Below are 16,009 nucleotides of genomic sequence, written 5' to 3'. Positions count from 1 at the left end.
TGATATGATTGAGAGAACCCGGCAATCAAATCCAAAGAAGCAATGTCAAAAGCACAAATCATGCGTAATTCTGCGCAATATGGGTTATTATCTTGCCGTACAAACGGCTGTTATTTTAGTGGAAGGCGGATCTGCGGGAGAGATGCTCTTATTAGCAATTCGGAGTATCATCGAGCACGTGAATTAGACAAACTGCTCCGTAAAACCCACGTGTTCATCTTTCCACCACCACTTCACTCGCCAGAGTCCAACGGAATCTTTCTTCCCCCCCCCTAGACTGGAGATGCCGCAGTAGGGGAAGGGGGTGCTGAGTCGACTGTAGTGTAGTACTGCGTTTCCTCCTCCTCGTCGCTCTTCTTCTTATCTCATCCCCGACTCCGACGAGCCCCGGCGACCTACCGGCGAGGGATGGCGGCGACGGCGACAAAGCTGAGCAGCGGCCACGAGATGCCGGCCGTGGGGCTCGGCGTCTGGCGGATGGACTCCGGCGCCGTCCGCGGCCTCATCCACTCCGCCCTCCGCGCCGGCTACCGCCACTTCGACTGCGCCGGTACGCCCTCCCTCCCCCCCTCTTCACGTCTGTCTGCGCCATCCATCCCCGACCCCCATGAATCTCGTACCGTCTCATCTAGGACGCTTGCGTGCGTGGCTGGGGAATCCCACATTGGTAAAACCAAGTGTCAGAGTTCGTGATGGCTTCAAGCAGTAGATTTGCAAGTGCTGAAGAAGTTTTGCATTACTTTTATTCAGTAGTAGTACTAGATCTTAATTTACAGTGTTTGTTTTTCGGGAGATTTCGCCTGCGATGATGTGCTAACCGTCTGGGATTGCTGTCTGGTGCTGCAGCTGACTACAAAAACGAGGCTGAAGTTGGCGATGCGCTCGCAGAGGCGTTCGAAACTGGGCTTGTCAAGAGAGAGGATCTTTTCATCACAACCAAGGTTACTATTAATCAATTATTTTTCGATGCTTGGTTGCAGAAAAGGGTATTGGAATAAGAATATACCGATGTTCTCTTTGTGTTGGATACGACACGCCTACTACCCCTTTGTGCTAGGACCTGAGCCTATTAACAATTGTGTCCTATGAGCTCATGAGATGAGGTTCTGTATAGAGAAGTATGCGATAACATAGAATTTCAAGACATATATGGTTAAACCCGCCTATGATGGTGTATGGCTGGATGTGGCATTCAAAACAAAGACATAGTGAAATCATATGGTTGATCTAGCAATTGGAGAAAATGTGCTTCATCAGATAGCGCTAGGCGACACCTTGTCGGTATATCAGGTCTTTCTGATGACAAACCTATTTAGTACTGGTTAAAAAATGCTGAAAACGCTTGAAGGTGCACTTGTGACTCAGATGGAGAAAGGCTGTGTAGTTATGCACTGAATTGCGAGTATAGTGTACTGGAATCTTAAGTACCATCTATTGTTTTGACTAACTTGGCAGATTGTGAAACTAGTCTCCTAGACTTAGAAAGCAGCAAGGCTGGCTTGTAGCAATCTTTTGTCCACCATGGTTATCTTTTTATGGCTTCACACACCAATGAATCAACAGTTGTTTGTCGACACTGACATTCAAATATGAGCACTTGAATTTCAGATTAATTCATCAATTATTGCATTTCCTAATTTACAGTTGTTATGGGGTTGCACTACCAAGTATTTTTGTTTACACCCCATTTCACTCTCAACATAAGAAAAGCACTCAAATGATGTTGCAACCTTCTTTCTCCAACATATATTGTGTTACTCAAAGCTCCATGTCTGTTGTGATTCTAGTTGTGGAACTCAGATCACGGTCATGTGGTCGAAGCCTGCAAGGATAGCCTGAAGAAGCTGCGATTGGATTATCTAGATCTCTACCTTATTCACTTCCCTGTAGCTACTAAGCATACTGGTATGATCCTTGTCTTTATCCTACCTAACATGGATAAAGAACACTTTATGCCATTCAATCTAACATAATTGAGTATCTTCATTTTAATTGTGTACAGGAGTTGGCACAACTGGCAGTGCTCTTGGTGATGATGGTGTGCTTGATATCGATACCACTATCACATTGGAGACAACGTGGCATGCAATGGAAGATCTTGTTTCCATGGGACTTGTTCGTAGCATCGGAATTAGGTAAAGTACATCATATAACCATTGGTTATGTGGTCTTTCCTTGGTCTATAACTCTATTTGAATTATTGAGGCATTTGGTCTTGACTCATTTAACCTGTGTAGATATTATGATGCGTCACTTGGGTCAGTTAGTTGATGTTGTCCCCATTTATCCTAGTCATGGCCACAGTTCAGTTTACTTAGAATTACAACTGTTCAGCTTGTTCCATTAATTTATTAGTACATAATTTGTTTGATCTATATCTCTTGGCTGCTGTGTATTTAGAATGATTTAGTCCTTCTGGATATTTCCATTTATTGGCTTACTGGTTGCTGTGCAAATAGTTGCTGGCCTTGTTGCCCAGAGTTTATCTCCATCTTTTCTTTCTAAATAAAGAGTGTGAGATCTTATTCTGCAATCCTTTCAAGTCCTGCTGAACCTGAATTGTTATAAATTGACTTTGTTGATTGTATACTATGTAAATTTGTGCTTAGTTGTTCTTGGCTTCTTGCTTCCATTGTACAATTGTACAGTATGCTATTGCCTCTAGGTCACTTTCAAATTTATGCAGTCTAACATATTTAAAGATTTAAATAGCTTCCATTTGAGTTATACCTTGCATATTATCCAAGCAAAGACCCTTTAGTTAGCAGTACTGCACTATCCAAATGAGTAGCAGAATGGCACCCACCGGGTGCACAGAACAAGGATGGATGCGTTTCAATGTTTGTACTTTGCAAAGCGAATCTTATTATGCTTGCACTCATCACCCTTAGTAACAAATAGTAACTGCATCCCCTGAACCATTCGAGCTGTAAACTTGTGCATTACCGTTAGAATGATAATTCTTCATGCTCTCTATGACATTGTGTGATCTCTAACTAGCTGCAAGTTAACAGTCTCTACAATAGTGTCAGAATCTAGACTGCTCTGGTTGTAGCACTCCCAAGTTCCAATTTTGAACTTCACTACTTGAGCTGTGCTTATTCAGACTAACCAGAATCGAACTGTAATAAATCCCTGCATCTCCGTAGTTCCATTATGTTGTGTCGCACTTCCGTCACGATTTGAGATTTCATGGCTACTTCTCATGCTGGAGGAGAATTTCTATGTCTCAAATCTAACCCTTGAATTACTCATGCAGCAACTACGACATATTCCTCACCAGAGACTGCTTGGCCTACGCTAAGATAAAGCCCGCGGTGAACCAAATCGAGACACACCCTTACTTCCAGCGCGACTCTCTTGTGAAGTTCTGCCAGAAGCATGGAATCTCTGTCACCGCACACACACCCCTGGGCGGCTCCACTGCCAATACCGAATGGTTCGGCTCGGTCTCATGCCTCGACGATCCTGTCATCAAGGTCAGTATCACAAATCGTGACAATGTGACATCACATTCCATTCCAGCATTTAGAAAAAGAACACCTCCGCAAGCCTGGTTTTGTGATAGTTTCTCAACCTCAGTTTGCTGTATCGGTGCTTGCAGTCCCTGGCTGAGAAATACGGCAAGACGCCGGCGCAGCTGGTCCTCCGGTGGGGCCTCCAGAGGAACACGGTGGTCATCCCCAAGACCTCCAAGGTAGAGAGGCTGGAGGAGAACTTTGCCGTCTTCGACTTCGACATCTCCATCGAGGACATGGAGAAGATCAAGGCCCTCGATCGCAACTACCGCACCAACCAGCCGGCCAAGTTCTGGGGCATCAATCTCTACGCTTGATTCCACTGCATGATTTGCTTCCCTGACAGTACAACCAATAATATGGGAGCTTGTCATTAGCGTAAATGAACTTTGAGTTATAGATGATATATTTGCAGCACAATTTACCAGGTTACCATTCCATTCGTGCTGAGCCATGCCCGGTTCATTCTCCCAGTATCTTCAGGACAACCATACAAGGTTGAACTCCATTCAACAAATCAGTCCTACCAAATTATTGGTCACACAACTTAATCCTCTGTATTTAGTTGAACTCTTTCATTGCCTGGAAAGTGAAAACACAGCATGTCTGGTTGAGCTTCATTCAACAATTTAGTCCGGGCAAATGTTACACCTTGGGGGCAAGTTTTTGCCGAGTATGCAACAAATAAGTTATACGGCTAAGGAAAAAAATCTGGCAACAAACCAAAAACACTTGTCGCAAAAAATCAAACTATTCTATAGAATCTCTATGAATCAAATGAATAGAATAAGGTAAACAGACTTGACAGGAGTGCAAGGGCAAAAAAGATCCCAAAAATACAGGAAAAATTGCATGAGCAGTCGTTTTGTTATAACTAGCATAACATCCCTGTGTTGCTATGGAACCACAAAAATGATTCATTAATATTCGACTGTAACAACCAATACACGTCCAACACTGCAATAAGATAATCAATGTAACTGCATGGGAGCACCATGGCAAGAATATGATTATTTTTTTCTGTTCAAATTGAAGGAGTCTGGTGGGTTCTAGATGGGCGAGGAATATTGGGGTGGAGTGGGGACTGAACTCACCACCATCAACAAATAACTCCAATTTAAAGATACCAGACATAAAATGTGTTGGCCATGGTTGACTAACTATAAAAGAGAAAATTGCACCGAAGCCATCTGGAAGTTTGGACAAATTTGTAACTTCCGGCCAAAGTTATCTTAATGCACCTATAGTGGCTTACATGATTTACACTTCTTTTAAGCGAGATTAATGCACCTATAGTGACTTACGAGACTTACACTTTTGAAGTTTTTGGATTCTCTTAGGTGCCCAATTCGATATTTGCAGGGAGGGAAAGGTGTTGAACGGCCAGTTTCTATTTCCTTGATCTCCGGTAATGAAAGGGGATGAAGGACCAGGTGTTTTAAATTAGTTTTTGGACTTTTACGAGCGAAAAGAAGGCAGGCACGGGGGAATATTGTTGGATAGGCACCACATTACGAGGAACACGGATCGGGGCGGGGCCCCGCCCTAGTCATTGACCCATGCAACCAGGGTTTTTACATCAATCACCAATCATATAGATTCTTTTTCCTGTCAGGGATTTTGGATTATTTTTCGAAAATGTAAACGTCTACACGTGTGGGCGTTAGCCAACTTGTCCACACGTCTCCATCACCGTCCAGTAACTTTTGCACGAATCTTGGCACAAATTAGCTGATTTTGTATGCCACATAAGACAACTCGCGTGTGTGGTGTGTGAGAGAGGTCGCCAACACATAGAACAACTCGCGAGGGGCCGGTGTGTGGGCGTTTAGCAGTTCGCCCACACACCAGTTTTTCAATCACGCGCAAGGGCTGGTGTGTGGGCGTTTGCCATCTCGCCCACACACCCGCCTCCTTTCCCACACCCAAGCTGCCAGTTGCCATGCGTTTTGCAGTGTACATGGCAACTGCCCTAGTATGATTGCAAGCAGATGGCAACTCTTTTTTTTACCCGAACATGTCAGTTGCCATATGTTTTGCATGGTACATGGCAAACTGCCCTAGCGTGCACGTAAGCAGATGGCAACTCTTTTCTTTTTAAATGGCAACTGCCCTAGCGTGCTTGTAAGCACATGACAACTCTCTCTTTTACCCGAACATATTTTTTGCCATGCCTTTTTTTGTAGCGCTACATGGCAACTGCCTAGTGTTAGTAGGTGGCAACTTCTAAAATTTTGAAATCATGACAACTGCAGTAGACCAGGCCACACATGGCAACAGCTGTAGTTGTCCAAAAAATGGCAATCTGGAACTTTGACTTGAGATGGCAACTGCAGTTGAGCAAACATGGCAACTATAGTTGTCCGACATGGCAACCGTAGTTCAGCGACATGGCAACTGCACTTAAACGAACATGGACGAGGGTCCGGCCCATGGCAACTGCGAGGCGCGCGGTAAAGTGTCACGTGGGGCGTGCGGGAGCATGAGGTACGAGGCCTAACGTACCGGGCGTGTGGGCGTTATTTATTTCGCCCACACGCACGCGTGTAAGAGGGACCGGGAGCGAAAAAAAGAGGCGCGTGGGCGCTAATTCTTTTGCCCACACACACAAACGTATGGGCTGATCCTCTTAGGCACCACACAGAACGTATGGGCAGATTGCTTAACGCCCACACGTGTGGCAGTTATCGGCGTCCTTATTTTTTTGTAATTTCAAATCCAATAACCCGAATGTGCCAAATCCAATAAAATCCATGCAACCTAAAGATAGCCAAGTTTTGTGAGCTGTGGCACCAAACATGATCAATAAAATCTGCCACCGCTAAGTTTTATTTTCTAATCCAAATATGAAAATTTCGAAATAAAAATTATCCAGATATGGAGTTCAAAATTTGGCCGAAATTTATACACGAAGATATGAAATGCAAGCGGGCGCATTTGTTTGGTCAGAATACGCCCGTCTGCTAGGCGCTAGCCGCTCCGTTGCCTTTCTCTGGAGTCCTCTCAAGTCTGAGGAGCGGCGGCGTCGTCATCGTCGCGTCAGTTCCGATTCCAATCCGAACCCCGGCCATGTCGCCGCCGGCCAGTCTCCCGCCGCCGGCCCCCGCCGGCACGCCCCTCGCCGACCTCCTCGAGTCCGCCACCTTCGCGCCCCCCGCGCCGGCGCCCCCGCCTCCCACCCCCGCCGCCATCCTCTCCGCGTGGTCGCACCTCCGCAGCGCCGCTCCCTCCCCCGCGGCCGCCCTCGCCGCCCTCGAGACCCTCCACCTCCACCGCCGCTCGCTCCGTCTCAGCTCCGCGCACCTCGAGCTGCTCCTGCCGCTCCTCCCGCTCCACCCCCGCCTCGTCTCCCCGCTGCTCGCCACCTGCCCGCGTCTCCTCCCCAACTATTCGCTCCCCTTTGCCTCCCTCCCCCTCGCCCCTCGGCTCCTCCTCCTGGGCGCGCTCGCCACCGCCAAGACCTCCAAGAATTCCACCAGCAATGGCAGCTCAGGGAGCCCCAGCACGGGGAATCTCGGGAGTGACCACGGCGGCGACGACCCCGTTGTGGCTGTGAGTCGCATTCTAGAGAATATGGAGCAGACCAGTGAGACCAGCGATGGTATTGACCACCTTGCGCTTGCTGGGATTGGCCATGCCCTGGCATGTGCAGATGAGCTGCACTTTGGGAGGATCCTTGTGTCCCTGGTTAGGATTTGCGGCAGGATCGGGGATGTAGGTGTTGCTGTCAGGGTGCTTAAGCTGGTGGATTGGCTGGTGTCGGGGTTCGTCGAGTCGAGGAGGATGCGCAAGGTTCAGGTTCTGTTCGAGGTAATTTCGCCGGAGAAGTGTGAGAGTGAGGGTTATGTGCTGTTTCCGGCGGTGATGGCGGCTTGCGGTGGACTACGGGCATTGAGGGTTGCTTCGGTGAGACATCGGTTGGACTTTGCTCCAAGGTTGAAGGAGGCTCCTGAACGGACCATTCGTTTTGCAGCTCGGAGGGCAGCTGTAGAAGGGAGGCCTGACGATGATCAGCGCCGTGTCCTTCTTCAGTGTGTTGCATTAGGTTTGACACAGTGTGGGCCGGTAGCATCTAATGATTCAGTGTTACGGTGTGTTCTTATGGCACTGCTGGAGGAGCTCCTTCCTCTTCCGCGCCTGCTTAGGATCTCAGTTAAGAGTCCAGATGAAAATTCAGCTGAGCTTGCAAAGAATCAGGTCATGCAGCACCAGGATAGTGTCCTTTTCAAAGAAGCAGGGCCAGTGACTGGGGTTCTGTGCAATCAGTATTCATTTGCTGATGAGAAGACTAAAGATTATGTGGAAACTCGTGTATGTGAATATGCGCAAGAGTTGTATCATCATCTTCGTGCAGCAGTGTTGCTGCACCAGGCGAAACGGAATGGTTTGCTTGCTGAGATTGATAAGATCGCTGAGGCGGCATTTTTTATGATTGTAAGCTTTGCGGCAGAGGTTGCGAAACACAGGTTGGATGCAAACTCCTCAGGGGGGTTCCAGCCAGAGGTTGCTGTTAGGATCTTGGTGGAATTCTCTTGTGTGGAACATCTGAGACGTTTGCGTCTTCCTGAGTACACTGAAGCAATCCGGCGTGCTGTTGTTGTCAATCAGGATAATGCGGCAGCCAGTGCTTTATTCGTTGAGTCAATGCCTTCATGTGCTGAATTGACAACCAAACCAGGTTATTTTAATGCCACTCTCCTAATCTCCTTGTGCCATTATGATTAAAACTTCTCATGTGTTTGCTTGGATGTGCTTGCAACTGTTGATTAAAATGGAACTTTGGTATATTGTAGATTTACTAACCGGAACAAGATATATCTGTTACACGGATGAGGTCCAGACGTCACGCATATTGTTTTATCTGCGGGTTATGCCTACTTGTATTAACCTCATTCCAACTCATCTAATTCGGGATAAATTATCTCCGGTCATATTTTTGTATCCTTTATAGACACCACTACTATTTGTCTTACTATTTATTTTTGATAGAATTCCTTATTTAACACTAGATAAAATCATAAAAATGTGCTTCCCTATTTGGCCCTGAAAAAAATCATCCTTATTTGGCATTCGGTCTAAATTTCTTCCTGGGGTAAAACTTTCTTTTCAATTCTCACTTAAGGGCCTCTTTGGGACTGCTCCACTCCACAAATCCACTTTGGAGCAAATTCACCTAGGAGTGGCAGCTTCACCAAAGAGCAGTTTATCCTGTTTGGCTTCCAGCTTCAAGAATGAGAAAATTTGGTGGGTAAGGTCTATTTGGCTGGGTGACGTGGGGAAATAAAACAAAAGCGTATCCACTTACTGGTGACAGTGGTGGTTAATTTTCCCCAACTCCACGAGGACCTTTTGAATTAGAGTTTTTGAAGCACCCCCTGATGAGCTTCACAAAAAATAGGGAGTTGATCCCCAGATTCTAGTTTTTTTCAGAGCAGGACATCATGGAGTTACCCCGTTTGGCTTGTTTTTTAGAGCGGAGCAGTCCCAAACGGGCCCTTAATATCTTTAGTAACCATAATAATTGACGGTAGTATCACATTAGGAAAAAATAAATAGACATCTGCCGCTGCCGCCATACAGGCTAGGGGTTAGGATTGAGAGAGGGGGGGTAGTCCGAGCGTCAAATAGGGATATTTTTTTCAGGGCCAAATAGGGAGGTACATTTTTATCTAGTGTCAAATAAGGAATTCTCTCTTTGTTTTTCTCATTGGATTATCTTGATTTTGATATACAAAATTGCCATCCTTAATGCAATTTGTTAGATACATACAACACTCGAATGAAAAAATAACACGTGCAGTACACTCGGTGATGGTATCATTCCTGTCATCTGGCAATGATACTGATCAGGATGATCGAGTGGCTTTGAAAGAGCAACTTGCCTTTGATTATATTAGGAGATCTTTGGAGGTAGTTCATTCAAAACCCTTTTCATATATATTTTGTTCCTAACTAGGCGACTGACTAATTTCTCTACTTATCTCATATAATAGGCTTATCCTGGGGTAACTCCATTTGATGGATTAGCGTCAGGAGTTGCTGCACTTGTTCGGCACCTTCCTGCAAAGAGCCCTGCCATTCTTTTTTGTATCCATAGCCTTGTTGTGAAAGCTAAAGATCTTTGCAGTACTGCAATGATACAGGACAGATCATTATGGAGGTCATGGGAAGAAAGCACAGAGCCCTGTAAGAAAATATTGGACTTGTTGCTGCGGCTCATCTTCCTTGCCGATATTCAGGTAAGCTAAGATCACAATGGTATTACTTTCTGATGGTGTGTAGAGCAGTAACTCCTCTGAAATACGGGTTGGTGGTGCTTATCTCCTTTATGACATTCAGAATATGGCTGATCAATCCGCGAGGACACAAGGAACTTTTTTCCCAATAGCAGAGACATTGCAATCATCATTAGCTTTGAAACCCTGTCGAGTATTTTCATGCACTGACTTGGTTGCTATAAAGATGAGTCTTGGACCATTGGAGATTGATGTTTTATAGCCCAAATCACATTATTCCATGATTTTCCTACTACGCATGCAGCACTGCTACCTGTAGAGACTCTGCAGATTTTATTCCCTCAACACTCTTTTCTCCTGTTTCTGCAGTCATTCTCTTATCTGCTCAAGGAGCTGGCGGAATTTGTCACCTCGTTGCCAAAGGAAGGCCAGGATGTGCTCCTCGATGACATGCACGCCCATGTTGCGGAATCCGATGATGTTGTACGGAAGCCTGTGCTCGTATCGTGGTTGCAGTCCCTATCCTACATAAGCTCACAAGCTGATGTTCGTGAATCTCGCAATAACGCGAAAAATGCTCGTTCTGCGGGTGGGGTTGAGCTGAGCCTGAACAGAACTATTGCACGCTTGTAACACTATCTTGCTCATGCTTGTCAAGCTTGATCATGTTGTACATTAACAGTGCATAGAATAGAATGAGATAGATGCATGTTGCAAGTATAGTACTGCATTTTCATCTTGTCATTATGTCTGTACATATTTGCTTATCTGATTCAACAGTTTGAGACAAGTGTTACAATGACAATATGAGAGATTTAATGATTCATGTTGCTTGACTCTGAAATGCTTCATGGACATCTCCAGCCAAAGGATGATCCATGCTAAATCCGAACACAAATCAAGTTGAGATACACAGCACATTATCAAGATGCATCACCAACAGAAGGAAGATTCAGTTATCTCCAGTAGTGATCAATGAGCAAACGAGGGGTCTTTCCCTTTTACTTCTCTCAATATATGAGTATTCTAGAGGGGATAAAAATCAATGATCAAAGACTGACAATATAGTAGCATAGCATAGATAGAGAAATGCCAGATCACGTCGCATTCGGAAACTTCACAGTTCAAGGAACGAACTTATTATGATTTTCATTTCTGGTAAATACGATGGTATTGCTGCGTGCCTATTCATGACATTAGACCGATGTACTGTATAATTACATTCCCAGCTGCCACCAGGGGTGAGGTTATGTGGCTGCAACGTATCAGCCAAGGTCTCGAGACAGCGATGCCAGATCTGGCTACGAAATGGCAAAGCAAAGACAGGGTTTCGCTCAAATCCTCATCTACTGAAAGCAAAATCCAGGAACCAGCAAAAGTCCAGTATGGCAGATCAGCAAGGAAGCTCTCCAGCAGAAGCAGGCAAATCTATCCCAATCCTCCTCTACGACCCTGATGTATATGTATACCGCGACTGAGCTCCCTCCAATAGTTCCACGAGTTTACCTGCAATAAATCGAGCGTGTCAAGAATATTGCAAAATGCTTCCCCTGCAAGTTTTTGTGGGAACGAGATGCATCGTAGATACGGGGAAAGTTCACACACCTGTGATGAAACCGATAAGCGGCACCGGACTAAGTGCTTTCTCAGCCTTCTCAAGATGACGCCTGTTAGGACTCGAGGGTAAGCAAGGGCATATAGGAAGGGTAAAATCAAGAGCTGAGACAGTACCGTGTTAGTGTGTAATGCTCATTACCTGGTGTAGCTGGCAAAGAATGGATCTCTCATGACATAAAGTGCCCACATCATTTTTCGCCTTTTCAACTGATGGAATTGAACGACGGAAGAATAGCCAAGTCAGCAACCCAGAGAACATAACCAACAAACTATAACACAATAAAGAACTGAAATCATCGCACCTCATCCCTCTCAGCAGACGAGAGCTGATGAACTTTCCCAGCTCTATGATTCAGATCTGTTGCATGCGAATGAATGCCAAGGCTTGCGAGCTCCACAGCTAGTGAGACCAACCACGGGGTCCAAGATTTGATGCCAAACTTTCTAATCAAGAGGACGTATACAAGTGGTCTGAATATGTGGACGGCCTCCCCTAACATGAATAAGCGCCCAGAAACACCTTTAGAAGACCAAATGGTTGCGAAAGTTGGCTTCTCAATCTCCATCACTGCTGAGCACAAGGACATACAATCTGATAAGTAAACTAACAACACTTGAGAAAAATGATGGGTAAATGTCTCAATGGAGAACCATAATAGTGTTTTAGTAAAAACAAGTTACCAGGAGGAACAGGAGAAGGTTGGAGCCTGCTCATCCAAGTGGGATCTGACAACATCTTTGCATTCTGACCAAACCTGTTTAAAGCAGCTACTGCTCTTCCCTCCAGACTCTTAGATATAATTCCAGGTTTTCCATCCGGACCATCAGACGTGATCCAATGGCCATTTTGGGAATGTCCATTGACCGGATAGATTACTGGCACTCCATTAGTCTTGACTCCCTGATTGTCTTCAAGAACATCCTCCTCTTCGTTTTCCACCTCCCCTCCTTGTAGGAGCATCCTGTAGCCATTCTCCCTGAAAGCGGCTAACCTGACACATGCTCTGAAATGTTGCACAGCAGTTATCAGTCATCCAGACAAAGCCAGAAATGCATGGCAATATCAGATATGCAAGCAAGGAAAAACAATGCATAATCGATCATCTTACTTCACTGCTTCTGTAACAGCAAGGAAGCCCCATTTGCGATCATCTCCAACAAAGTGCTGGGCGGCAACTTCAACAACTGCTTCCACATCCTTGAGTATGGATACAACAAGAGCCCATGGGATAGATTGTTCCTTGGAGGCCAGTGAGTGACCATCAGTTGGTGTCTCAATTATATGCTGGTTGACAGAACTTACAATGCCCAGAAGTGCATATACTGTTCAGAAGAAGCAATGCCACCTTAATGTCAGATAATCAAGTTCTTACCACGCAAAACAGCTTCTTGAACAACAAGAATATACATCTTACTACCTTAGCATATACTCCCTCTGTAAACTAATATAAGATCGTTTAGATAACTACTTTAGTGATCTAAACGATCTTATATTAGTTTACAGAGGGAGTAGATGTTTATATAAAGAGCAAAATGATTTGCTTCGTAGGATAAATTTCTTTGCAATGATTTTATCAACCTAACAAACTAAGCTTATTTATTTCCTTTTTTCCAAATTAGAAACAAAATTGAAAGGTAAGTATCCCAGACTCGGTAATGGCAAGAAAATGTGCTTCGGCATTACACAGATGCAAATACATGTTTCACTACATAATATGAGCGACAAATAATGAGACCATTTTAGGTTCAGTTTGTGGTTGTTGAACTGTGCTGTGCTGTGCTTATATTATAATCTGCTGCAGAAAATTAGCCACACAAGTAGGAAAAAGCGGGTCAAGCAAACACTAAAATAGGAAAAGGCTGGTGGGGCAAACGGGATTATGATAATCCACTGAATGCCAAACGCGACTTAGAAGGTTGACTGATAGGAAGATTTATACGGCCAAGGACAGTCATCTCGAGTTATGAGCAAAAACATAGGTGTATTACATTCAACAATATTGGATATATATGGGTATCTTCTAATAATATACCCTATCAAGTATGGCACAATAGTTTAAAAAAAAATAGCCAACAGTGACATGCAAGTGCTGACAGAAAAGGGAAGGAGAATTCTAAGTTGGGCCTAATCACTTGGCTCTATTGCCACCTATGGCAGTTGCATATTAATTGTGCAAAAAAAATTAAGAGCGGGCAGTGATGAATAATATTTAATGGGATACCTCAAAAAGCTAATCTAGTATCTACATTTAACAGTTTTCAACTAGAAAGTGTACAAAGTGCAGCAAACAGATTATTTCAACCCCCCAAACAAATAATGATGACATTCTTTTCCTGAACTATAAACGGCTCATGGTTTCATCTATCCACACATGAATTCAGCATACGTGTTTAATGCAACAAGAATAAAGGGACACCGGTCAGACTTAACTACGTTAACTGTTATCTGCACACCCTAATCTTTTTATCTGATTAACACAAAGTAGACATTTCAACACTCGCATTTGCAAATATAACACCATGAGACTTCAACTAGGTACTTCTCGAAGGACAAACACCAAGAGACAGTAAACATATCAACCGATGACAGAAGATTCAGACAAAAAAAAACGTGACTAAATGTTACTCCTATTGAAGCAGTACCTGCTTCCGGGGCAATCTCGGAGTTAGCGAAGCGCTCAGGAAGTATCCATGTCACCCCCTGCAAGTCGTTCAAGCAAAAATAAGCATTTTTGTTTCCTAGAATGAAGCAAACATAAGCAGAAATCGCCTTTCTAGCTACTCGTTCCATTGACAACCTATCCTGCTAAGAAATCGCTACCGCAATTCATGATCCTAACCAAATTACTCCCTCCATCCCAAAATAAGTTGTACTAAGGTCAAGACACTTATTTTGGGACGAAGGGAGTACATGGCAGCAGAGCAGAACCAACATGGAAATTCGTAAAATAGTAATGGGAAATTAACCCCCTTCTGTGGTCTACCGAAGAAGAATTCGCGCAAAACCCCAGGCGAGGAGCCCCGAGGAATCCACCAAATCACACGATTGAAACCCCAAATCGACGGGGCCCGCGCGGATTAGGGATCGGGAGCTCCCGTAGACCGCGGGAGGCGACGCGCGTAACGGAACAAGGAGGAGAAGGAGCTCCTCGGGGGTAGGGGGGGGGGGGGGGGGGGGTGCGAGGTTACGTTGGCGAGGGACTCGAGGGAGCGGACGAGGTCCCGGTTCTTCCGCACCCAGACCTTGTAGGCCTCCATGGCGACTCGGCGACTCGGCCGCCTCTGGAGAAGCTAGGGGTGGAAGAAGAGGAAGGCGGCGACGGCGATGAGGACGAGGCGGCGGCACTGGCTCGCGAGGGACGGCGTCGGGGCAGGGGCAGCCGTCCGATCTCCGGCGGACGGCGGCGGTGAATCGCGGTGGCCGGCCGCGGCGACAGGTGGGGATTTATTTGGTGTTTCGGACTCCACCCCCTCCACCACTGTCTCGCGAGCTATATACTTCGGCTGGGCCTGGACGGTGGGACCAACCGGTCAGCGGGTCTCGCCGTTCTTTTATCCTTCTTTTTGGACCTGTTTGGAAAGGAAATTTCGTTGAACTTGGTTGGACCTGACTTCCAAAACTTTGAAAATTTTCAAAGTTTTTGTACCTGTTTATGAAGTGTGAACCCATACATATGTGACCCAAAAGACGCATGCATGTTTACCATTGGATCTTCAAGCAGTGGCGGAGGTAGGATTCGAGTATAGAGGAGGCCGAGTACATATATTGATCTAATCTCGTTGGTAATTACTCATCGCTGCTATTAAAATTGTCGATCATTGGGGGGGGGGGGGGGCAGGCCCCTGCTCGTCCCCCTTGGCTCCGCCCCTGTCTTCAAGGGACTTTCTTATGGGAAAGTTAGAATGTGTCGCGTGGAATTTATCTGTGTTTGTTCTTACACAATTGAGTAATAAAGCTCTTGTTCATTTTTAAGAGATGTTTTAGCGTCTTCGGCTTGTTTTAGTGTTTGTAGTCGTCATTAGGTTGTCTATGGACCTGGATGTAAATCTTATTTCTAATGTTCTTTGTACTATCTTGATAATCGATGAATAGATGAGAAGTCTTCTCGCCAAAAAAGAACATGATCATTTTGATCAAAAATTAAAAATCATGCACACCATTCTTTGTTTGTTTTTTCTGTGCTGTTCACCTATCGACATACTTCTGAATCTAATTTCTAAATGCATTTTCTTTTTGTGAATACATTTTTGGATGAATTATTTCACTTTACAATACGTATTTTTAGATGTATCATGCGTATTTTTTTGTGTGTGGGAAAGCTTTCAATCTATTCTTCAACAATCATGATAGTACAACGAGTACCAGAAATAATAAAATATGTCCAAATCCGTAGGTCACCTAACGACGACTACACAAACACATACGAACAAAGACCGGATCCACGTGGATTCATCAAAGACAAACGCCGACCGAATCCTGTGAGATCCGCCATACAAATCTCCACACGTCCGCCATACAAACCGGGACGAGGACTAGGCGGGGAGAACGAAGAACCTTGTTCCATCTTCAGAGAGCCGTCACCGCCTCATCTTCCTGAGCAGGACACAAACCCTACGAAAACTCAGAAAAGCATATAC

At 45.1% G+C, this 16,009-nt stretch overlaps 3 protein-coding genes across 4 annotated transcripts; 2 read left to right on the top strand and 1 right to left on the bottom strand.

Annotated features, from left to right (window-relative positions):
• The first annotated feature begins 247 nt into the window (after window positions 1-247).
• LOC125517623 (NADP-dependent D-sorbitol-6-phosphate dehydrogenase) lies at window positions 248-4,138 on the top strand. Its single transcript, XM_048682832.2, has 6 exons — window positions 248-550; window positions 847-941; window positions 1,788-1,905; window positions 2,003-2,135; window positions 3,260-3,479; window positions 3,605-4,138. Exons 1-6 carry the CDS (start codon window positions 409-411, stop codon window positions 3,833-3,835), a joined length of 939 nt encoding a protein of 312 aa, XP_048538789.2. The 5' UTR covers window positions 248-408; the 3' UTR covers window positions 3,836-4,138.
• A 2,328-nt stretch (window positions 4,139-6,466) lies between these two features.
• LOC125515542 (obscurin-like protein) lies at window positions 6,467-10,580 on the top strand. Its single transcript, XM_048681037.2, has 5 exons — window positions 6,467-8,196; window positions 8,312-8,456; window positions 9,281-9,428; window positions 9,512-9,757; window positions 10,124-10,580. The coding sequence occupies exons 1-5, from the start codon at window positions 6,588-6,590 to the stop codon at window positions 10,385-10,387; spliced, it is 2,412 nt and encodes an 803-aa protein (XP_048536994.2). The 5' UTR covers window positions 6,467-6,587; the 3' UTR covers window positions 10,388-10,580.
• Window positions 10,581-10,877: 297 nt separating this feature from the next.
• Window positions 10,878-14,855, bottom strand: SSE1 (shrunken seed protein (SSE1)). 2 transcript variants are annotated; one of them, XM_048681038.2, is made up of 8 exons: window positions 14,561-14,855; window positions 14,015-14,072; window positions 12,481-12,694; window positions 12,053-12,375; window positions 11,674-11,942; window positions 11,511-11,578; window positions 11,360-11,421; window positions 10,878-11,260 (listed from the first exon to the last, which is right to left on the bottom strand). In XM_048681038.2, the coding sequence occupies exons 1-8, from the start codon at window positions 14,627-14,629 to the stop codon at window positions 11,199-11,201; spliced, it is 1,125 nt and encodes a 374-aa protein (XP_048536995.2). In that variant the 5' UTR covers window positions 14,630-14,855; the 3' UTR covers window positions 10,878-11,198. The 2 variants fall into 2 exon arrangements, with proteins under 2 accessions (XP_048536995.2, XP_048536996.2); XM_048681039.2 differs by having other exon boundaries at window positions 11,674-11,939.
• Window positions 14,856-16,009: the final 1,154 nt, after the last annotated feature.

Source organism: Triticum urartu, chromosome 6A (genome assembly GCF_056163025.1).
Source record: "Triticum urartu cultivar PI428250 chromosome 6A, HENAU_Tu73, whole genome shotgun sequence".
NCBI lineage: Eukaryota > Viridiplantae > Streptophyta > Magnoliopsida > Poales > Poaceae > Triticum > Triticum urartu.
The sequence above is the reverse complement of the archived record's forward strand: the minus strand, read 5'-3'. Positions and strand labels throughout refer to the sequence as shown.